This window comes from Petaurus breviceps, unplaced genomic scaffold (assembly GCF_028583685.1).
Source record: "Petaurus breviceps papuanus isolate PSGF00001 unplaced genomic scaffold, PetGlider_PUasm1.0 99, whole genome shotgun sequence".
Lineage (NCBI taxonomy): Eukaryota > Metazoa > Chordata > Mammalia > Diprotodontia > Petauridae > Petaurus > Petaurus breviceps.
The window spans coordinates 18,991,504-19,014,261 of NW_027187465.1; the positions used below are offsets into that span (position 1 = coordinate 18,991,504).

The 22,758-nt window shown below is 48.6% G+C and overlaps 1 protein-coding gene across 3 annotated transcripts in view; it reads left to right on the forward strand.

The window, feature by feature from the left end:
• Positions 1 to 22,758, forward strand: part of RBM19 (RNA binding motif protein 19) — a 189,046-nt gene that overhangs the window by 41,465 nt on the left and 124,823 nt on the right. For all 3 annotated transcript variants that reach the window (XM_069081714.1, XM_069081715.1, XM_069081716.1), the window contains exons 18-21: positions 4,475 to 4,535; positions 6,774 to 6,853; positions 8,154 to 8,209; positions 10,048 to 10,164. In XM_069081714.1, coding sequence (XP_068937815.1) covers positions 4,475 to 4,535; positions 6,774 to 6,853; positions 8,154 to 8,209; positions 10,048 to 10,164 — 314 coding nt within the window. The remainder of the gene's footprint in view (positions 1 to 4,474; positions 4,536 to 6,773; positions 6,854 to 8,153; positions 8,210 to 10,047; positions 10,165 to 22,758) is intronic.

The following is a 22,758-nucleotide window of genomic DNA, read 5'->3' on the forward strand; positions in this document are numbered from 1 at the left end:
AAGACGGCCTTAGATGAGGAATTCTGATTGATTCTGATTCCGAAAGCTCTAGTGATATGCATTGTCAGTCCGTTAGGGAGCACTTACTAAGTACCAACTGTGTACTCAGCTCTCAGTTGTAGAAACAAAGTGAAAGAGCCTGATGGACACAGGCCTGCCCATCCCTTGTAGTCACTAGCAAAACACTTTGCAAACCCACTATGGATGCCTAATGTTATCTGATGGTGCTGGGGGCCCTGGAGGCTGGGGCAGGGGACCAGGAAGGGCCTCCCCTAGAAGGTAACTCTAGGGCTGTTTCATGAAGGAAGCCAGCCATTACAGGGGGCAGAGTTGAAGAGGGAGAGCCTTCCAGGCATGAGGCACAGCTGGGGGGAGGCCTTACTCCATCTCTCATCTCTGCCTGGGTGTGTGAGCAAGAGCCAGGACTCAAGTTTGGCCAGACGGGAGGGTACGTGATGGAGCCAGGCTGTGAGTGGCTTTAGTGCCAAACTGGAGTTTCCATTTGTTCTTCAAAGTTAGGGAGCCCCTGAAGTCTGGAATAGTGATGACATCACCAGACCTGCTCTTTATTTATTTTTTGTTTTGTTTTATTTTGTTTTTTGGGGGGGCGGAGGGCAGGTAAGGCAGTTAGGGTTAAGTGACTTGCCCAGGGTCACACAACTAGTTAAGTATCAAATGTCTGAGGCCAAATTTGAACTTAGGTCCTCCTCACTTCAGGGCCAGTGCTCTATTCCCTGCAGAGACCTGCTCTTCAGGAAAATCTCTTGGCAGGTTGTGGGGAGGATGGATTGAGCATAATCCAGTTGGAGAGAAGCCCTGTGCTTGAGAAAGGACTGAGGAGTAAGGAGATATTGGGCTGTGCTCACTGAAGGGCTTATGCTGACGAGAGGCTTATTGGGGTCCAGAGGAGGGAGAGACCATCCTGAGCAGAAATCAGAGGAAGGGGCCCAAGGGGCACATGTTGTCAAACCCCCTCATTTCCTTGGGGTCGTTGATTTAGAGCAAGAAAGGATCTTTGGGGCCATCAAGGCTGATCCTCTCATTTTCCAGATGACGAAACAGGCCCAGAGCCCAGGGGTTACACAGCTAGTAAGTGCGGAGGTGGAATTTGAATCTGAGTTGTCCTTGATGAGGGGTCAGAAATGTTGAGGGAGAAACCCCCAGGGATACAGGGATCCTGAGACCAGAGTTCCCAGGGCAAGGTCTACTGGAATGCAAGCGTTCTTTTAAGTCAAGGTGGCAAAGATTTATTGTTATGCTATAGAGCGGGCACGAGTTCTTAGGGAACCTGCAACCTTAGAGGGGTGCAGTTAAAGTTTATGTAGGATAAACTATAGTAACACTTATGCCAAATATGCTAACTACTGAGTCAGGTGAGGCAGGGCAGGATTAGGAGTGGTTAAGGAGTGGTCAGTTCTTAAAGGTATTTTACCCAGAGTTCACTGGGAAATAGCCCTAGGGGAGTTACAGGGAGGTGTGGTTTTAGGTCTCCACCTACACTAAGAATTACCCAGGCTGCCTCCATCAGTGTCTTGTTAGACAAGATAAACTTAAGGGAGTATGTTAGGATACATTTGATAGGTCAGTGAGTAGTCAGTATCTTTATGACCTAGTACACAGTTGGTTCAGACTAGAGGTGCCGCTGGCTATTGTACCAGAAAGAGAAATAGGGCATGCTGCCCTTGAGCTGGAGAGAAAGTGCCTGAGACAATGTTTTGAGCCTAGGGAGGTTTGAAGCTAGGGAGAAATACGGTTTTGGAGCTGGGGTTCAAGTACAGGTACCCCAGCACCCCCATCAGTCCTGATCTGAATTCCAGTTCTCCATCCACTGTGCAGTGAGGACTCTTATGCTTGGGAGGTGAGGAAATGACCTTACACTTGGAACATCCCAGTGGGAATGGGCCCCCTTGGGACCTCTCCTCAGACTCCTCTTCAGGAGCATTGTAGGGATTTTCTGGGGGTGACGGAGTAGATGGCCACTGGGCCATCTTCAAACTCTGGTCCTTGAAACTGAGGCCGCCACGGAAGGGAATGTGCTCAGCTCAAGCTGTGCCCTCAGAGGATGATGAGAATTCCAGTAGGAGGAGAGGGAAGGGCATTCCAGGTGAAGGCAGCAGGGTGATCCGGCAGGACAAGGCCATTGCAGGGCCAGGGGTCGAGTTCCTTCCCCAGCCAGGATCTGTGTGCTCTGGGCAAACAGAACTCCCAGCCCTGCCTGCTGAACAAAGCCCAGGAAACCTTGAGCAGGAGGAGCTCGCTGTATGGGAGAGCCTGGAGTCCTGACACCGAAGGCCTTTCTGTCCCTTAGGCCTCCTTGTAGTCCACTCATTGCCTCAGGTGCCTTCTCTGCCAGGTCATGTATGACCATACGTGTTAGCATTTCCCAGGTAACTTCCAAAGCCATGAACCATGGCTCTTCACCTTTAGTTAGCTCAGGGGCCCCTTGAGCAGACTGGTGAAGAAGCCCCCCTCAGGATAAGGTTGGGTTGGGTGCTGCAGTGGACCTGGAGACAGGACGACCCGAGCTCAGTCCAGCCCCAAATGCTTGCCAGCCTTGGGACACCGGGCACATCACTTCACTGCTGCCTGCCTCAGTTTCCTCTTCTGTCAAATGGGAATAAAAGCACCTACCTCCCAGGGCTTTTGTGAAGATAAAAAATTAATATTGGTGAAGTGCTTTGTATAGTTTAAACCATTATATAAATACTGTTATCATTATTTTAAAAAAAAGTTCAGATGACGCCCGGCTCAGCTGAGGACTTTCCCTGGCTCACACAGATGCTTGGCAGCCTCAAACCCCAGGCCGCTCCCCTTGTCGAGGTTCGGTGCTGCTGAGACCCTCCTTCAAAGAGGGGAAAAGCCCCTTTTTGTAGTTCACTCGTGTCTGACCATTCTGTCCATGGTGTGTTCTTGACAAAGATACTGGAGTGCTTTGCCCTTTCCTTCTGGGTTAGGGTAAACAGGTTAAGTGACTTGCCCTGGTCATTGTTGTTTAGTCATGTCTGAGGCTGGATTTGAACTCAGGTCTTCCTGACTCTAGGCCCTGCACTGTATCCACTGAGTCACCCAGCTACATAATAATTTTTGTGATTGTTCAGTCATTTCTGTCATGTCTGATTCTCTGTGATCCCGTCTGGGTTTTTCTTGGCAAAGATAGTGTAGTGATTTGCCATTTCCTCCTCCAGCTCCTTTTTCAGATGAGGAAACTGAGACAGGCAGAGGTTAAATGACTTGCCCAGGGTCACACAGCTAGTCACACACTCGCATCTTCCTGACTCCAGGCCTGATATTCTATACAGTGAGCTATCTAACTGCCCATATTAAAAAAAAAAAAAAAAAAAAGGTAAAAAGCCCCTTTTCCCCCACCTGTCTGTCCCACAGTGCTACCTGGGAAAAGTGTTTAGTCTGCCTTTGTCCCACTTTCTTCATTCTTAAAATAGGAAGAGGTCTCTCTGAGGGGCAGCCTGAAGATTCAGGGGTAGAATTGTTTGCGCAGACTGGAATTGGGGGTGGGGGGTGTGCTCCTAATTCCCATCACAGAGCCAGCTTCTCCCTCCCCCCTCCTTGGTGGGACTAGAACCCAACATACACCAGTCAATCAAGTGTTCATTGAGCCAGGAGCTGTGCTGGGCACTGGGGGCTCCATAGGGCACAGATCACCGGGCCTGCAGTCAGGGAGACCCGAGTTCAAGTCCATCTCCAGACATTTACTGGTTTGTATGACTTTGGGCAAGTCACTTAACCTCTGCCTGCCTCCATTTTCTCATCTGTAAAATGGGGATAATAAGAGCTCCTAACCTGGAGGGTTGTTGTAAGAATCCAGGGAGATGATGCACGTTGAGCATTTTGTAATCTTTAAAGCGCTTTAGAAATGCTCCTCCTCTTCCTCCTTGTTGTACAGAAGTGAGACAGTCCCAGCTCTGGAGGAGAGTGCACAGTCCTTGCCATCCCCGTTTGCTGGTGAGAAGCTTCCCTCCTGCGCCTTGTGAGCAGGCATAGTCCTTCCTGGGCCTTGAGCGTCCTCTGTTTCCTGCTGGGGAGGCACCCTGGGGCCTGGGAAGAACGCCGGCTTTGACCATGGTTCATTTCCCAGCTCTGTCTCTCATTGCACTTGGGTGACCTTGCACACGTCACTGAAGCTGTCTGGCCTATGGTTTCCTTCTCTTTAAAATGAGCGTGTGGAACCAGGTCATTCTTATGTTGCCTGCTGACTCAGTTGATGATCTAAGGTTCTCTCAGTTCTGGTATGCTGTGTTCTTACAGGCCCTCCCAGCCCTGACATCCCCTGTTCTAAGGCCCCTGCCAGCTTTGGCTTTATGCTCGCCTTTGCCTCTGTTGTAACCTTTAATGATTCATGTATCAATAAGACACATAAGGTTTATTATTAGTCCCCACCAAAATAGAAGATCATTTGCAGGGCAAACAATTCTAAAGGGGTCATTTTGAGTATAAGTTCAGCCTCTCTCTTTTTTAGGTTTTCTCCAAAGTTGGAGCAGTGAAGAGCTGTACTATTTCCAAGAAAAAGAACAAAGCAGGTAAACTGAATTAGAAATCAGTTAGCTGGGTTCCTGGGACAAGACAGGATGTGCCCTGGGTAATGAGGATGGAGGGGGGAGAGAGCAGAAAAAGGAGCGATGTCCTTCACATTTCTCTTGGTCCCTTTGAAAGGATGTTTTCCTTGGCTGAAACCTTCAGGGCCTAGCTCCAGTAGCACCTTCCCCATGTCCTGTGCTCATTGCCCTGAAGAACTCAGCAGACCTGAGTGGTCTCATTCACTTGCATAAGTGCTCTGTGCTTCTCTCTGTCTCACCACACTCCGCCCCATCCTCTGATGGTGGTACTGTATTCTAAGAGTTGTATTGCTCACTTTGGTTTCCATATTCCCTTCATTTCCAAATCTGTCCCTTCTCCTTCCCCACCCAGCAAGCCAGGCTTCTGAAAAAAGAATGACAAAGGATGAAAAGGAAGCAGTAGGGCAAAACAGGTCAACCCAACAGCAGAGTCTGACAGTCTTTGCAGGGTCCCAGCCACCCAGTGTAGAGAAGAAGAGTCAGGCAGCCCACCTTTGGAGAGAGAGAGAGAGAGAGAGAGAGAGAGACAGGGAGCCCGCCTGTGTGGGGAGAGAGAGTCAGGCAGCCCACCTTTGGAGAGAGAGAGAGTTAGGAAGACCACCTTTGTGGAGAGAGAGGGTCAGGTATCCCACTTTTGTAAAGAAGAAGAGTTGGGCGAACCACCTTTGCAGATCTAGGTGATAAGGCCGTGGCCTCTGAGCCCTCTGACACAGGAGGTGCTCCTTCCTTGAGCTGATCTCTTGTCTCCAGAAGCCCCTGATCCAGTGTATGCTTCTTGGGAGGGCTCCAGCCTCCAAGAACTCCTGTAGTGCCACAGACTCATTTAGTGGTTATTGGTCACTTACTAAGGCCAAGAACAATGGGGAAATGTGCTGGATTCACTTTTGTGAGAAGGGCAGCATCTGGAGGGGCTGCTGACAGCCATCAATGGAGCCAAGGGTCCAGTGAGGAAGAGGGCAGAGTAACCCTCCACAAGGGGGCTAAAAGCCCGGAGGTGGGAGATAGCACATCTTGTTCAGGGAGTAGCAAATCAGTCTTTCTAGCTGGGATCTAGAGCGTGTTAGGGGAAGCAGGGTGAGGCAGAGTTTGAACGCGTGGTTGAGGCAAGACTGAAGCCAGCCCATCAGTCAGTGAGCTTTGGTTAAGTGCTTCTTATTTTCCAAGCATCCTCAAGAGGCATTTACTGTTTTATCCAAGTTACACACAGGCCTGCCCTCGTGGAGCTCAGAGTCTACTGTGGGAGAGGACAAATCCCCAGATAGCTTTAATGTGTCTGCGCATTAGACATGACTCCTGGCCTTTAAAGCTCTTCCCAGCCCAGCCCCTTCCAATTTTTCCAGGCTTCACACAGGACTCTCCTTTGTGACCTCTGGGGTCTGGCCTGGCTGAGCCTGTTTGCTGTTCCTCACACAAAAAGTTCCCTCTTCTCTCCTGTCTTTGTCCTGGCCATCCCCCATGCCTGATTTCCTCTCCTTCCTCTCTTCTGCCCCTCAGAATCCCTGGCTTCTTGGGCGAGAGGCCTCTCATGATCTCCCTGGTTGTGGGTAGTGCCTTTTCTTCCACGATGTGCCCTTCTGTCTGTTCTGCATACATCTTTTCAGTATCTTATGGCAGCTGTATCACCCGGTGGAGGGAGCACTGGGCCTAGACTCAGGAAAACTTGAGTCCTTATCTGGCCTCTGACTGTGGCCTCTGTCGGCCTCAGTTTACTCATCTGGAAAATGAGGATCATAATAGCACCTTCTTCCCTGGGATGTTGGGAAGATAAAAGGAGAGAGTATTTGTAAAACAATTGGCCTGATCAGTGCCAGCCCTCACAAATACCTACTGTTGTGTCTCCCATTGAAATGGAGCCCCTTGAGGGCAGCATCTGTTTTCCCCATTTTTTTGTATCCCCGGCACCCAGGGCTGTGCCTGGTACACAGTGAGTGCTTAATAAATGCTTGTTGATTGATGGGCTCATTCTGGTCCTGAGAGCTAGAGAGCCCCAGATGCAGGAATCCAATTCCTTTGTCTTACAGTTGGGTTTACTGGTGTCTTACTCCTGTACTGGACTCTAAGCGCCCTGAGGGCTGCTGCCCAGCCTTGGATGACTCCCAAGGAAGGTGTTCTGGAGCAGTGACCTCTTCTGCTCCGGGTGCCTCCCTCTTGTTAGCATGGAATGGCCACCCGACTCTTAAATCTTCTTCCTCTCTCTTCCAGGTGTTTTACTCTCCATGGGGTTTGGCTTTGTGGAATATAGGAAGCCAGAGCAGGCCCAGAAAGCCCTCAAACAGCTCCAGGTAAAGGGCCACTGTGGCCTTGTGCCCCCCCGGGCACTTATCTGGGTGGCAGATGACAGCATCCTTGGTGCCCAGTAGCTTGGGAGGACACATGGCCTCTTAAAATGGGGTGGGGATCCCAGGGAACAGGCGGGCCCATGATTCCAGACCATTCCCCAGTTATGCTGGTGCCAGGGGCAGCCCTGGGACTTGTCCAAGGGACAGCCCCTTGGTCCCCTCCTTCCCTGCCTACTGCATGTCTGTTTTCTTCTCACTCTGCGGCAGAGAGAGCCCTTGACTTGAAGGGAGGAGGCCTAGGCTCAGTTCCTAATCAGATGCTTCCTACCCCTGGGCCTTTCTTGCGGACTAGAGTGGAGACCTTATGATGCAGGGTCCTCCCTCCTCCGCCATTTGGAGAGTTGCCTTGGGCAAGTTCTCTGGAACTTGGTTTCCTCCTCCATGAGCTGAGGGCCTTGAACATGGAGCGGTGGAAGCAGCTTGGATCAGGAGCTGGAGGGCCTGGGTTTGAATCATTGTGACGGCAAACATTTTTATGGCCTTTTAAGATTTGCAAAGACCTTTTCATGTAATGCATGATTAATAATTACATTTCATGTAATGTAATACATTTCATGTAATGCCCCATTTGATCCTCACAGAGACCCTGGAGGTCAGTGCTCCTGTTGGCCCCATTCTACTGATGTGACAAGCTCAGGGGGATGGAGTGTCCCCCAGCTTGTGTCTCAGGTGGGACTCGAACCCAGATCTCCCTGACTCCCAGCTCCAGCGCTCCATCCAGTACCAGCTCTGCTTTTTGCTCTGTGTGTGACCTGGGGCATATTGCTTCCTCTCTCTGAGTCACTCTGTCAAATGACCGTGTTCCCCTCTTAATCCTTTCTGACTTCAGATCAGCAAGGGGGGCAAAAAGCTACTTTACCATAAATATCCTCCCCTTAACGCTCTGCCATCCCCCTTCTCTTCACCTGCTTCTTCCCACTCTCACATCAGGAGCTGGGCAGCTGGGTGAGTGGTGGAGGCAGGAGGGAGGGAGATTTTCATTTGCAATACCTCCACCATGAGGCTGAGGGCATGGTCCCTTGGGACCGTCTCTCAAAGCTACTAGCCCTTTTGGAGAAAAAAATAGGCATTGTTCATTGAATCCTCAAACTCCCTCCCTCCATTTGGGTAGTAAGCACTCCCTTGATTTCTCTCCCCACTCATACTCTCCCCGCAGTCAGCTCTGGCCATTCTCTAGTAGAGAACAAGGCTTGAGATGAGTGTTTATAAGAACAGAACACAGTCATTGGGTCTCCTTTCTCAGGGCTGTATGGTGGACAAGCACAAGCTGGAAGTGAAGATTTCAGAGAGGGCCATCAAGTAAGTCTCTTGTTTTCTGTCTTCCCTCCCTGGTGATGCAGGGGGGGGTCTTCCTGGTGCCCCCCAGAGCACCATCTGCCCCTTTTAACATCCTCAAAGCCCAAACCTCCTGACTGGGCATGTCGGCCCGTTATAATTAAGGTGGCGTTGAGTGTGTATGTCCCAAACATACGTTTCCATGATAAACTGGAGCCGTTCTGGTCCATTGCATAAGTGCCTAATACACATTTATTATAATAATGGGAAACATTCGAGGGGAAACGCTCTCTAATTGCGTTGGTCTGGGCAGTGGAAATAAACAGAGGAGCGGCCAGGGGGGACAGTGCGAGAATGAGCTATTCGTCACCAAGCTCTCTTCTTGGGGAAGATTATCTTAGCAGGACTTGACAGTGCAGGGGACGTGGGGACAATTGCAGTCAGGGGATCATAAGCCCAGAGATAGAAGGGCCCTCAGATGTCATCTAGGCCAAGTGCCTTCCTTTGACAGGCCAGGATACAAATATCCCATTTGATTTGCACAGCAGCCCTCCTAGGGAGGTGCCGTTGTTATCCCCAATTTATAGCGGAGGAAACTGAGGCAGGCAGAGGTAAAGTGATGGTGGAGGGTTACACAGCCAGCTGTATTTGAACTCAGGTCTTCTTCCTGATTCCATACCAGGTGCCCTATTCACTGAGCTACCTTGCTTCATGGCAGTGGGATCCATCCATCATGGCATGAAAACTGAAGGGATAGACTTGGAGTAAATAGGCCTAGCAGTATTCTGCCACAGGTCTGTAGTAAATAAATGGGTGACGATTGGCCGGTCACTCAGTCTCTCGGGCCCAAAGTTTCTTCCCTTTTAAAATGGATACATACTATGCAGCATGCTGTAAGGGACAGAGAGCTGGTCTTGGAATTAAGGAGATCTGACTTCTAGTTCTGCCTCTGAAACATTCTGACTCTGTGACCCTTGGGAGATCACAACCTCTTAGTGCTCTGGGCAAATTTATCAGATGATAAGTTTCAGGGAATGTGCCAACTTACATTAGTAGAGGGGCTTTCCTCACCTGGGAGTTACCTATACCAGTGAAACCCCAGGTCTGGACACCCTTCCCTCTCCCACCAAAACTAATCCTTCTTTGTAAAGCCCTTTGCAGCCCTTAAAAGGCTCCACAGCTGCCTTTTAGGGGGCATCTGCCTGTCTGATGGACCCCAGCATTGAGAGCCGGCAGAAGTGTCTCAGGTCTTATTAGATTACAAGCTCTGGGAGGGCAGGAATCCTATGAGAACAAGCACTCACAAGAACTCAGGGGAACCTCTAGGCTGTAAGGAGATAACAACTAAGGACTTTTATCAGAGAGTGTTCCCATGAAGAAAATGACCAGGATTTGGTGCAGATTTGTCCCTCCACATTAGGAAGCTGGGGGGTCTCAGCTGAGCCTTGCCTAAGCTGCGTGGCCTTCTCTGTCCATCTGAAATGAAGTGAGAAGAAGGATCTGTCTGGGTTAGAAAGCTGCAGCTGCCTTACTTGAACTTCCCAGGTGTTTCTCGAGCCTCTGCTCATTTGAACTCGTGTCTCCAAATAATAATGTATGTCATGCAGACATCTGTGATGGGGGAGCAGACAGACACGGTGTCCTGTCCCTCTTGCATAGTCCCTGTTTGCCCGGTGGACTTGTTCCAGCCCCAGAGATCAGCAGGCAAATAGGGCCATCATCTTTAACTGAAACGATCCCACTTGTTGGGTGCTTGCTGTCCACCTGGCTCTGTTTAGTGCAGGAGGCTGGTTTGGGGAAGGGGAAGGAAGTCCCAAGCCCTTCTTCTGGGGTGACTGATTGGATTCCTCTTGGTTAATTAGGCCAGCTGTGACCTCAGCTCGGCAGAAACAGACAGCCCACAAACAGAGGACGTCTAAGATCTTAGTCCGGAACATCCCATTCCAGGCCAACGTGCGGGAAATTCGAGAACTCTTCAGGTAAGAAGACCACAGCCACCCTTGTCCTGCCCATCCAAGGGGCAAGTTGTGCCACTAACCAATGCAGGGAAATCGGGGAATGGGGTGGGGGGTGGAGAGCGCGGTGGAGATGTGTCAGGCATTTTTGTCCTATTTCTTATGGACGTTTGCTGCCCTTATGATCTCAGACTCATTTCCCACAACTTTAGGCAGAAGGTGGTCAGTGAAGCCCCAGGTTCTAATCAGTTCTTTCCCCCCTTGGAATCCTGTGGAGGTCTTTGTTTATTAGGAATGAGCCTTCATTGGAGGGGCTGGTCAGTTATCGGTGGCTGTCTGTGTAGAAGCAGAATGCTTGTGGTAGATCTGAATGATCATGTCTCTGAGCCCTCTGACACAGGAGGTGCTCTTTCCTTGAGCTGATCCCTTGTCTCTAGAAGGCCCCTATTCTGGTGTATGATTCTTCTCGCTGAGTCAGGTCCAGCCTCCAGGAGCTCACATAGTAAAACTGGCTTGTTTATTGATTAATAGCCCAGAAGGATGGGGAATGTGCCGGATTCACTTTTGTGAGGATAGGGGAGGGTCTTGTGGAAGGGGCAGTGGGGACGCTGCTCAAGACGGGGTTGGTTAGATGGGAGGAATGGGTTTGATTCCCACCATGGTCTGCTGAATGGCAGCCATGACGGTGCCAGGCTCCTGGAGAGCAGTGACGTTGGAGATGGGGATGACGGCAGCTAGCGCTGGTATAGTGATTCTGGAGTTTGTGGAGGGCTTTGCACGCAGCATCCGATTTGATTTGAAATTCAGCATATGTGAATTAAACACACTTGTTTAATCCAGAGTTGGCCAAGATCCCCAAGATACAGACCGTGAAGACGGATGGAGGCTGTCTCTGTGTCGGCTTGTCAGGGCCTGGCACGTAGCAGTCACTCAGTAGGCTAGCATTATGGGGTACAGAGCACACAGAAGCGCGGTGGAGTTGAGACTTCTGGTGGAGGGCTTACCAGGCTGGGGAGCCTTTCAGGAAGACCCCACAGTATGTGAGCGGTCTGCCCTGGTGGAACCAGGGCTAGGACCCCAGGGGAAGTGAGTCCTCCCCAGGCTCCAAGCTGGATGTGATCTTCAGGGTCACCTAGACCCCTGACAAGCTCCAAGAAGGGGTATTTAAAATCACTGCCTTTGTGAATTTGGACAGGCTCGTTAGTTAACATTTATTAAGCTCCTACGGTGTGCCAGTCACTGTGCTAAGCCCTGGGGATACGAAAAGAGACAAAAGACTGTCCCCTTCCTTCAAGGAGCTCACTGTCTAACTTCAGATCATTTCATCTGAGCAAGGATTTATTAAGCACCAGTGGTATACCATGTAGCAAGGGCAGGAAGACCTGAGTTCAAGTTCAGTCTCTGACACATCTTGGCTGTGGCCAGGGCAGGGCTCTTAACATGCCCTACGCCTCTCAAAGGCTGTGATTTTATAGGACACTTGGAGATCTGCCTTCTTAGAGGGAACTTCCTATCTGGGGGTTCTCTACACCAGTGAATTCAGAGGTCCACGCTGAAAAAGTGTGTTCACCTATGGGGGATCCCAGGGGGAAAAGAGGATCCCGGGGCCTGCTCCAAGGAGCTTCTCTTCCATTGAACTTCTCTGCCCTTGGCTTTCCCCTCTGTTCAGTGAGGGGCTTGGCCTAGGTCAGCTGCATCCCATGCCTTGAGGAGGAGGACCCAGGCAGGGCTGCTCTGCATTCACTGGGCTGCCCAGGTACCCAAAGAGAAGGCCACATCCATCGTGCGCCACCATAGTGAGTGTTTGCTAAGTGGCTGTTGGGAGCAAACTGCCCAGGTGGGGGGGCGGGGGGGGGGAATCTAGGAGACGTACTGTGCTTAGAGAAGATAGGGTTTCTCCTCTCCAAGACTTCCAGTCTAAGGTGAGAAATCTGAGGTTTGTTACTTTTTATAAATCAAGGATGACCCGGAGGACAGCCCATCTCTCCCTTGAAGTAGATGACCTTCCTTGATCTCACAATCATTCTTCCAGATAAATGCTGGAAAATCTTCCAGATATTTGCAGTTTGTAGAGTAATGAAACAACAGGCATTTATTAGGCACCTATTGTATCTTAGACATTGTGTTAGACATTTGGGGTACAAATAAAGAAACTCAAGAACTGATTTGCCCATGGTCACATATCAGGTAGGTAGTACATGGATAGAGTGCTAGGCCTGGAGTTAGGAAGACCTGAGTTCAAATCTGGCCCCAGACACTAGCTGTGTGACCCTGAGCAAGTCACTTTAACCTCTGTTTGCCTGTCTTTCCTCATCCATAAAATGGGGATAAGAATGGCACCGACCTCCCAGAGTTTCGTGAGGATAAAATGAGATTATGGTTAGCTCTTTGCAAACCTTAAAGAGAAATATTTGCAAACCTTAAAGAGAAATATAAGTGCTACCTCTTATTATCCGCAGGAGCTTTGGAATCCAGGCCTTAGTGACTCTGTGCAGTGTGGCAGGTATGTCTTAGAGAGATTTCCAGGGCTCAGAGAGACTAAGCTACTTTCTCACAGTCACACAGCGAGTGAGTGTTGAGGTGGCATTTTGAGCCCGACTCTTCCTGAATCCTGGGCCAGCCCCTCTCTGCCACATCTCCAGGGTGAGTTACACCAAGAGACATCAGTACCTGTGGGCACCGGCTCCCTTCCAACTGATTTCTTTATGACGTTTGGAAAGGATGTCAACTTAAGAGCCTGCAGGTCAGAACGGGTATGCAGAGAACAGCGCATGTGCCTCAGGAATAGCATCCTGCCACAAGGACAGTTTCTTGTAGCTGCATAGTGAATCTCAGTCGACGGTTATCCTCAGCATCCCTGTCTTTTGTTTCTGGGATGAGAGCTTTGTCTGATCCTGCTCCATAGACTGGTTTGGAGGAGAGGAGGCCCTGTGCTTGTGCAAATCATAATGACACATCGACAGGCCTCGAACGCTCCCTCCCTCCCATTGTTGTGGGGCTTTTTCTAGGTCATCTTCCCTCTGCCCCTGGAAACTGAAAGCCCCCCTCCTCTCTTCCTGCTCACCTTGTGATGTTTTCCTGTTATTGGAGATTGGAGGCAATTCCCAGCACAGAACAGCAGGGGACACTCTTAACCTTCTCTGGGAAGGAGACTTTGCTGTGGATGAATCGGCAGTCCCTGTGTTTCAGACAATGCCGCTGGTCATTTGGCCTGGGGAGGTGTCCAGGTTTTAGGGGCAAGCTCTTGTTCCTTTCTCCACTGAGGGGGGAGCCCCATCCTGCTGTAGCTTTGGGGACACTTCTGCTATACACTTAGGAAGTCTGATTTTCCTATGATTTGAAAATTTGTAGGATTTCTAAGATACTGCCTGGTATGATAATCACAGTGATGACCATGATGTTGATTATTCACTAGAATCTCGCTCCTCTTCCTAAACCAAGGAATGACAGGTCCCCCTTTTACAAATAAAAGCCTCCAAATCTTCTTCAGAATTCAGCCAAAAAACTCCTGGACCTGCATGGCCTCACAGACTTGCCACCAATCACCCGTGCACCACATTGACCCATAAAATTTTTAAAATGACATTTTTAGTAGATATTGTCTTGCTAAACACTCCTAACATGCCGTGTGTGTGACATGAAAAGCTCCTACACTATAGGGACCTAGCAGAAGAAATCAGAACCACGTGGGACAGGTGGTATAGCTTGTGTCGTCCCCATCATCCCCTCTGTTCCTGCCTGCAGAGGAGCCTGCATCCCCACACTAATTCAGTTACGGAAGGCATCCATTTAATCTCCCTCTATGATAGTCCTCCAAATATTAAACATTTTTTTAAAAGTGGGATAGCAGCCAGCCCCGGATTGTTTATATCTGAATTCCGTCAGATATGAGACATGAGCATACTGCTTCCTGTGAGAGGTGCTGTGGGGTAGTGGATAAGTGCTGAGCTGGGAGTTTCTCCTCTGTAGTGGGAGGACATTGGTCCAGATGGCCTCTCTTTTCCGTTCAAGTCTAGAGGCCTCTCCCAGCTCTGAATCTTTGCTCTAATCCTCCCTCTGTCCAGGGACAGATCATTTCATCTCTCTTGCCTCAGTTCTCTCATCTGTAAAATTAGAGGATTGGGTCCCCTGGCTGGCTCTTAATCCATGATGCTGTGAGGAGAATGCTGACACTGATGGTGAAGGCAGCGGGGGGCAGACTGCACTTGGATAAGCTTCTCTCACGTCAGTCACAGCCACTCTGTGACACGGGGGCTGACAGCGTCCACATTGTACCAAGATGGAAACTGAGACTGAGAGACAGGATGGCAGGAGATGGCTGTCCAGGCCAACGCAGGGGAGAGTGATGGGGAAGGGGAAGGACCTCAGATTCTCACCATCAGAGGATCTGTCCAGGGACTTAGATGGAGGACGACGGGGAGCATGAAAGCCGTCTGCAGGAGTTTGGAAAGCTCTCCATTTGTTTTGGGGGCCCCAGAGGGCAGAATCTCTTTTTGATCATTGGGTGAAAGTTTCCGAGAGGTAGTCTGAGAGGTGGAAATCTTGCTGATGTGAGCGGCGTTGGGAAGTGGTGGGCCCCCCGTCTCTGGAGGCCTCGAGTGGTGGCTGCATGAGTCCTTTGGTGTGTTACGGAGAAGTTTCCTCTTTCAGGCGAGAGTTAGAGTCTACTCCTGAGGGCCCTCCGCCTGGAGTTCTGGGATCCTGTGAATTTGCCAATGTCACAGAAGCAGGATTTGAATCCAGGTTCTCCCAGCTCCCAGTATGAAGCTCATCTTTTTACTAGATGGCATCTCCTTATGATCATTTTATCCATGTATAAAGATGGGAAGACAACATGATGTACTAGGAGGAACATTGATCTTCTAGTCACAAGTCCCAACTCTGATACTTGTTAGCTGCGTGTTAATGAGACTCAGTTTCCTCATCTGTAAAAGGAGATTAAATAAATGTGCTAGGGAAGCTAGGTGGTGCAATGGCTAGTGTGACCCTGAGCAAGTCACTTAACCCTGTTTGCCTCAGTTTCCTCATCTGTAAAATAAGCTGGAGAAGGAAGTGGCCAACCACTCCAGTATCTCTGCCAAGACAACCCCAAATGGGGCCATAGAAAGTTGGACACAACTGAAAAATGACCGAACAACAACCACAATGTTCTGTTGCCTTCAGTTTTGTTGTAAGGAAAACCCTTTGGAGATGTGGAGTGTCATTACAGTGCTATTGGAGAGAAGGGGCTCACTCAGACCCCCCCCCCAAACTTTGGGTGGACCCCCTGTAGTCTGATGGGAAAAATCCGTTCATAGAAATGCATTAAGCTCCTGAGGAGACAGATGAAAAAAAAGGCAGTCTCTGCCCTTGGGGACCTTACAGTCTAATGGGGGGGAGATCTATCCTGGGAAGTCTGGAGTCAGCCATGGGCCGCACTCAAGGATCTAGAGGGCCATGTGTGGCTTTGGTACCGCAGGCTCCCATCCCTGACTGATCTAAAGTCACACAATGCTCTTTGAACAATGCCCAACACGCAGGAGGTCTTTAATAATTGCTTGTTGGCTTGACAAAGATGAGCAGACTTGTGTAGGTTTCAACTTGCATCATTGGTGAAAATGGCCCACATCTGGGTGGCTAGGTGGTTCAGTGAATAGAGCACCAGCCCTGGAGTCAGGAGGACCTGAGTTCAAATCTGGCCTCAAACACTTAACACTTGGTAGCCATGTGACCTTGGGCAAGTCATTTAACCCCAATTGTCCCTCCCCCCCCAAAAAAGGCAAAAAAAAAAGAAAGAAAATGGCCCACATCTATAAAATCGCAGATCCATTGGTGTCCTTACTGCCCCCTCCCCAACCCATGGGCTTCGTGCCAGTTTTCCAGTAGGGGCATTGGGTACCAAGCCCCTTTCTGACTGTGGTGTGCATTCGGGAAGCAGATTGCAAAAGCCAGGAGTGGAGTCTTCAGGGTTCGTTGGGCCCCAGGGCCTTGTAATTAAGGCTTCTCTAGCCATCAGAGTGAGCCGGCCTTGCCAGTGTCCAGGAAGGCGTCACAGGGCAGCCGAGTGGTATCCCTGTCTCAGGAGTGCTCTGCGTTAGCTCTCCAGATGATGCTTTCTGAGATTCCCACCGAGCCATCATCTCCAAAAAAACAGCCCACACTTTATGACTTTTGACCAAATTCTGGAAAGATCTTCGCTTAAGTGTCATGTCATCCATTTAAATCAACTGTAAACAATGTTGACGATCATAAAGCAGCAGCTGGCATTCATGTGATGCTTTAAGGTTTGCGGAAGGCTTTACAGAGCCTCACAACAATTTTTGGAGATAGGTACTGTTATTACCCCCATTTTACAGATGAGAGAACTGAGGCAGAAAGAAGTGTCTGATGCTGCTATAGAAAGCTGGTCTTCATGATTCCAGGCCCAGTGCTCTATTGCACCACCCAGTGGCCTCATATGTGTAAAGCACTTTGCCAGGGTTCAGTAACTTCATAAAAGTTCACTTGTTGTGTTATTAGCTCTAAGGGAAAGGATGTTAGAGTGAGAATGTGCACACATGTGAGAGAGAGAGAGTGTGTGTGTATGAGTGTGTGTGACAAAGAGTGCAAACTTCTCATTTCACCGCCTATCAGGTAAAAGGAAACAACCCTAAGTAAAGCCAATAGGTGTCTAGTAGCATCTTAAATGGACCAGAGAGGAAACAGAGTCTATCCATTTTTGTCACACTTTCTGGGATAGTTTCTTTCCTGATCGTGCTAGAGAACCAGAGACTCGGGTCGACAAACCACCCGAGAGCCAAATCTAACCTACCTCGCCCACAGTCCATACCGTCTTTGGCCCACTAGCTGTAGTTTGCTGACCCCTGGACTAAATGAAAGCCCCTGACAATCATCTGTGCTGTGGTCCAGGGTGCAGAGGTGATCTCATGCCATACCCATCCCTGGAGGCTTCCCTGGACTTCCAGGTCACGATGTAAATATCAGAGTAGGCCCTTATTGAGGGTCCCCAAGTAGACTGTAAGCTCTTTGAGGCCAGGACCCTCTTCTTTTATGGCTTTCTATTCCTCAGCATCTGAGACGGGCTTTTGTACTTAATATGTGTTTGTTGAATTGAAATGAATTCGTCTTAGTGTCGCCGAGTTCACTTCTTGGCCCTGACATTGACTGGCCCCCATCTCAATCTTTTTTCTCCTGCCCCACTGAGAGGCTTCAGGGTACGGAAGAATAGTGTCTGCTCCTTGCTCTTAATTTCCATGAATTTTTTCCAGTAGCTTTTACCTGATGTGGATACAAGCCTCAGAAAATGAGACATAACCAACTCTCTATTTAAAAAAATTTATTTTTTCAAATTAAGTTTATTATTTTTGCCATTCATTGTTTTTTTTTTTAATTTTAAGTTCGTTTCTCTTTCTTCTACCTTCCCCTCCCCCACCCTTTGAGAAGACAAGCAATATGGTGCCCATCTTGTAGGTAAAGTTGGCGTGGTTGCTTTCTAATCTGTATTTTCTTCCCAATTCTTATAATCCCAGCCAGCCCAATTCATTATATATGGCACCAAGGATAGAGGAAAGAAGAAGGAATCTCCTCCCTCAAAAAAATTGAGATTGTCCTGAGGTCAGGGTGCAGCCTGCCAACAATGATGTATCGGAATTTGAAAGAGATGATACTAGGGAACTCGGGATTGAGAAGGGCTTCCTGTAGGAGGTTGCCCATGAGGAAGAGAGTGCATGCTGGGCTCCAGAGTTAGCCTGTGCAAATATGCAGAGATGGGAGATGGAGTACTGAAATCCTCTTAACTCTAATGCCTCCCCTTCTTGATTATTTCCAATTCATAGATGTCTGCGTGTTGTCTCCCCCATTAGACTGTGAGCCCCCTGAGGGCAGGTACTGGCTTTTGCCTTATTTTGTATTTCCAGTGCTTAGCCTGGTACATAGTGGGTGCTTAATAAATGTTTATTGGCCAACTGACAGAGCAGCAGGCTGACCAGTCTGGCTGGCACACACGGAGGGGTGTATTAATCAAGCATTGACTAGAGTTGGCTTTCTGGTGTGAGATATAAACAGACAACTCATCCCGTTGCTTTACTGGGTAAAAAAGAGAGTATTGGCATTTGTTATGCCTGGGAAAGATGAATGCCACCAGTTGGGCAGTTAGTTGTACACCTTTAGGACTGAACCGGCTCCAACAATGGGTTCTAGATTGGTCCTTGAATTGGGGGATCTGGCCATGTTCTGCTGGGCATCTTTCTCTTTTCCTTCAAGGTGATCGCCATGGCTTTGCTATGGGAGTAAACTTAAATCAAATTATATCCTTCCTTTCTTGGAAGGATTTTCGGTGTCTGTGTATAACAACTTCATTTATCTCCCTGTGCCAGAAGGGGGGGCTGCGTTTGGCCAAGGCAGTCCCTGCCTGTGTGTCCTGATTCCTACATTTTATAGGGGTTTTTTTCTTGACCCAACACCTAATGGGAATACAGTAGCCATAGGAGCCCAGAGTGGGTTATTTTTTGCCCCCTGACTGGCTTTGTAATTTTAACCGATTTATTGCACTTCTCTGGGCCTGTACCCTAAGGATGATGGCCCTCTGAGGTCCCTTCAGCTCTGAATCTCGATCCTCTGATAATATATGTGCTTCAACAGAACAAAAAGTCTTGTTCAAGCGTGTGTGCGCACGCACATGTGTTTGTGTGTACAAGCATGTGCATGTATAGATTTATATATGTGGAGATATATTTACAAATGGAATTAGTGTCTGCACATATTTGTGTATGTGTAGATTTCAGATGGATCCTCCCCGTCCCTCATTGCTGCCATGTCCCACTTCTCATTTGGGGCCCTATAAGGGCCTTCCATCTTCTCTCTGGGAGCTTTGGACTGGTCCTCAGCCTTCCTCTTCCCATTACTGTCACCATCATTCCTGGATTGGTGAATCCTTAATATTCTTCAGGGTCTTAGGTGACCCTCCAAACACTGTGCATGCCATTGTCTCCTACCCTCTCCAACCTCCCCCGCCCCAAAAGAAAGAAACCTGTTCTGACTTAGAAGGCCCCAGATCATTCCACGTTCATGCTGTGACCTTCAGCATTGGGGATTGCTTTTCAGACTCTGAAACTCACAAAATAAAGGCATCCACTTTTGGGGGCTTTGTTTCTAGCTAAAGAGAGGCCAGTGTGAATTTGTTTTTTTCCCTGTGGTTAGACCTGTAGCCCCTCAGGCTCCTGTGGACCTCGTGGTATGTGGGTGCTCCCCCCAACTAGTAAAGTGTCCATGATGATCAGTGAAGTGGGGAGAAGCAGACGGTGTTTTAGAATGTCTCTGTGACAGATAATTACATGTTTTTCTTCTTTTCATGGCACGGTTGTTTCAGATTTTTCTTCCTTATAGGTGTGAACCACCTGCTAGGGGTGTGAATGACAGAGTTCACAACAGGTGGCTGAAAGCCTTAATTAAGAGGCTTACATTCTGCTTCTAGTAGTCTCACCTGTACTCTCCCTGCCCTCTCTCTTTCCTCTCCTTCCTTCCTGCCCTCCCCCTCTTCATTCTCCCCTGTCCTCCCTTTCTGACCTTCTCTTCCCCCTTCCTTCTCTTCCCTACCTTTTCTTCCTGCTTCCCTATCCCTTTCCCTCTGTCCTCCCCTTTTCTATTTTCCCTCTTCCACTTTTATCTCCTTCCCTTTCTATTTCTTTTTTTCCCTTTTCTCCTTTTCCCTTCTCTCTTTTTCTCTTCCATTCTTTCCTTCACTCCTTCTCTTTACATCAGTTCCCTTTCTTCCTTCCTTTCCTGCCTTCTATCATTTTTCCTGTCTTTCCCTTGTCTATCCCCCCTTTCCTCCCTACATTCCTTCTCTCCTTCCTTTCCTTTTTCCTGTTCTACCTTTCCCTGTTCTCTTTCTTCCTTCCCTCTGTTTTGACTCTCCCCTTTCCTTCCTTCTCTCCTTCCTTCTCCCCCTTCTTTTTCTTTTTCCCTTTCCCCCTAAACTGTCCCCTCTACCCTTTGTTTTATGTAGTAGTAACCAAGGACCAAGTTCCCTCTCCTTCCAGGTCCCCAGCTAGTCATCCACTGAAGGATTAGCTATGACTGTACAATAGTTTTTTCCAACAGTTGCTTAAAGCTTTGGTCTGTTTTGTTTGAGAGGGTTGGAGGGGCAGCACATCCTGTGGATCCGTATTTGGTACTTAAATAAGTGGCACAGATTGTCTTCTAGAGAGCTGTTCCTTGGGGCCAGCTGTGCCTGGTGCTGTCATGCTGTGGTGGAGATAGAACCCGAGCAGTTGGTGCTTGTCTGTGCAGTTCTCTGAGTGTTGTGTTTTTGTGCTCGTGGGTTGTGTGGAGCGTGAGAGTGACCACTCCGAGTGCCAAAAGGAATTGATATCCGCAGTGAGAAGGGCCATTGTTTTATGAGAGATACAGATGGGGGGTAGGGGGAGGAGAGAAGAGGAAAAGGGAGAGAGAGAGGGAATAAGGGGGAGAGAAAGAGGTGGGAAGAAGAGAGAGAGAGAGAGAGAGAGAGAGAGAGAGAGAGAGAGATGGAGAGACCCTGATTCTAGGTTCACAGACAGAGCCATCACTATGTTGAAGTGGGGGCCCATTCTGAGGGAACAAATGGCCAGGAGACAATAATATTCTGTGTCAAATCCTCCCTCTGTTGTTTATTTCTTATGTGACTTTTGATTCACTTCTCCCTTAGGCCTCCATTTTCTCATCTGTAAAGTGTAGGGATTGAACCAGCCCATAACATGAAAGAATTTTACGGTTGGAAGGGACCCCAAGTGGCCGTGTAGTCCAGCCCAGACCTGAGCAAGAATCCCCAGGACCACTTACCTGCCCTGTAGCTCCGAAAGCAGAGGTGGTGCTGGTTCTGGTGCTGGTGCTGGTGCTGTTTTAAGATCACTCCAGTTGTTAGAAAATCTCTTCTGTCGGACTTACATTTGCCACTTCGACCCTTCTTCCCAGTGCTTCTGGTCTTGCCTCGCGAGCCCAGTCTTTCTTCTACCTGAAGTTCCTTCAAAAGAGAACTTTCATGTCACGGAGTCTTTCGTTTTCAAGTTATGCACCCTCTGTTCCTTTAGCCAGTCTGGATCTCAAAGCCCCTTTCCTGTCCTGCCTGCTGTCCTTTGGACCTTCTCATCAGTGTCCTTTCTGAAAACGAGGTGTCCAGAACTGTCTGACTGAACCCTTGGAGGAGCAGAGAACGGTGTGACCAAGGGCTCAGCTCCCTGGTCTTGATGCTCACCGCTCAACATACCCCAAGGATGCACGCCTTCGTTCTCGTAGGTGCCTCATCAGGCTATTAAATTGAGCGTGGAATTCACTGAAACTTCCCAGATCTGTTTCCATCTTCCACTATAGAAGCTGATTTTTCTAACCAAATGTGGACTTCGCCTCTCTATTCAGTTTCACCTTAGTGGGTTTGGTCCCGATTGTTTGTCCCCAGTGTTCTGGTTTGTCAAAAGCTTCTAAAATCCCAACTCTGCTGTCCTGTGTTAGATGACCTTCCCAGACTGATGTCATCTGTGTATTTGCTAAACATGCTGCCCATTCCTTTATCAAGATCATTGGTAGAAATTTGGACCAACCCAAGATTGGGCTCAGATTCCTGGGACCCTACACTATAGACTCCAAATGGACATTAATGGATCTTCTTTGTATCTGCCCATTAAATGAATTCTAGGCCAACATCTCTCCATCTTTTCCATAAGAATAGCCAGGAAGCTTGTTCACATGGTTTGTTAAACCTGAATGGAGCATTTCTAAGGCATTGGGTCTAGTCTACAATGCTATCAATCCTGTCAAGAAAAGGAAAGGTTATTAGCCCAGCTTGCCCTTGGTACAGCCACACTGGTTCTTTGCGATCACTGCTTCTATTTCTAAATGTTCAATAACCATCCCTTTAATAATATGTTTGAAAATGTTGCCAGTAATTAAAGTCAAACTCACTGACCGTAGTTTTTATACTCGCTTCCCTTCTTAAGTTCCCTTTTAAATTTAAATTCTGTTTTTAAAAATCCCTTTTTAGGGGGTGGCTGTGTGGCACAGTGAATAGAGCACCGGCCCTGGAGTCAGGAGGACCTGAGTTCAAATCCGGCCTCAGACACTTAACACAAAAACTAGCCGTGTGAGCTTGGGCAAGTCACAACCCCAATTGCCCTCCAAAAAGCAAATAATAATAATAATCATACCGTTCTTAAAAATTGGGACATTTACCTTTTAAAAATCTGTCTCCTGTCGATGATGTGCAAATCTGTGATCCTGTAATCTCAATCTGCTTCATTTTAGGAATAATCCTTGTTCACCCTTCGAGAATGGGTGTTGCATAGTAGGAAGAAGTGCTAGAGAGTTTCACTCAATTATTAGCTGTGTGAGGTGCCTTGTCACCTCTCTGGGCCTCCATTTTCTCATCTCTAAATGAGGGGGTTGGACTTGAGGGTCCTGAGTTTCTGAGATTCATTTGGCTTAATCTTTTAATAATGTTGTTCATCCTGTACCTATTCCTTTATGGGACAGGGCCAGAGCACTGAGGTGGCCACTGAAGCAGCCATGTTTCCTTTCAAAGGGTGGGAGGTTGGAAGAGTTCCTGTACATCTGCCCCTATCAGAAGTCAGTCCCTTTGGGCATCATTGGTCATTCTGAGGTCATCGT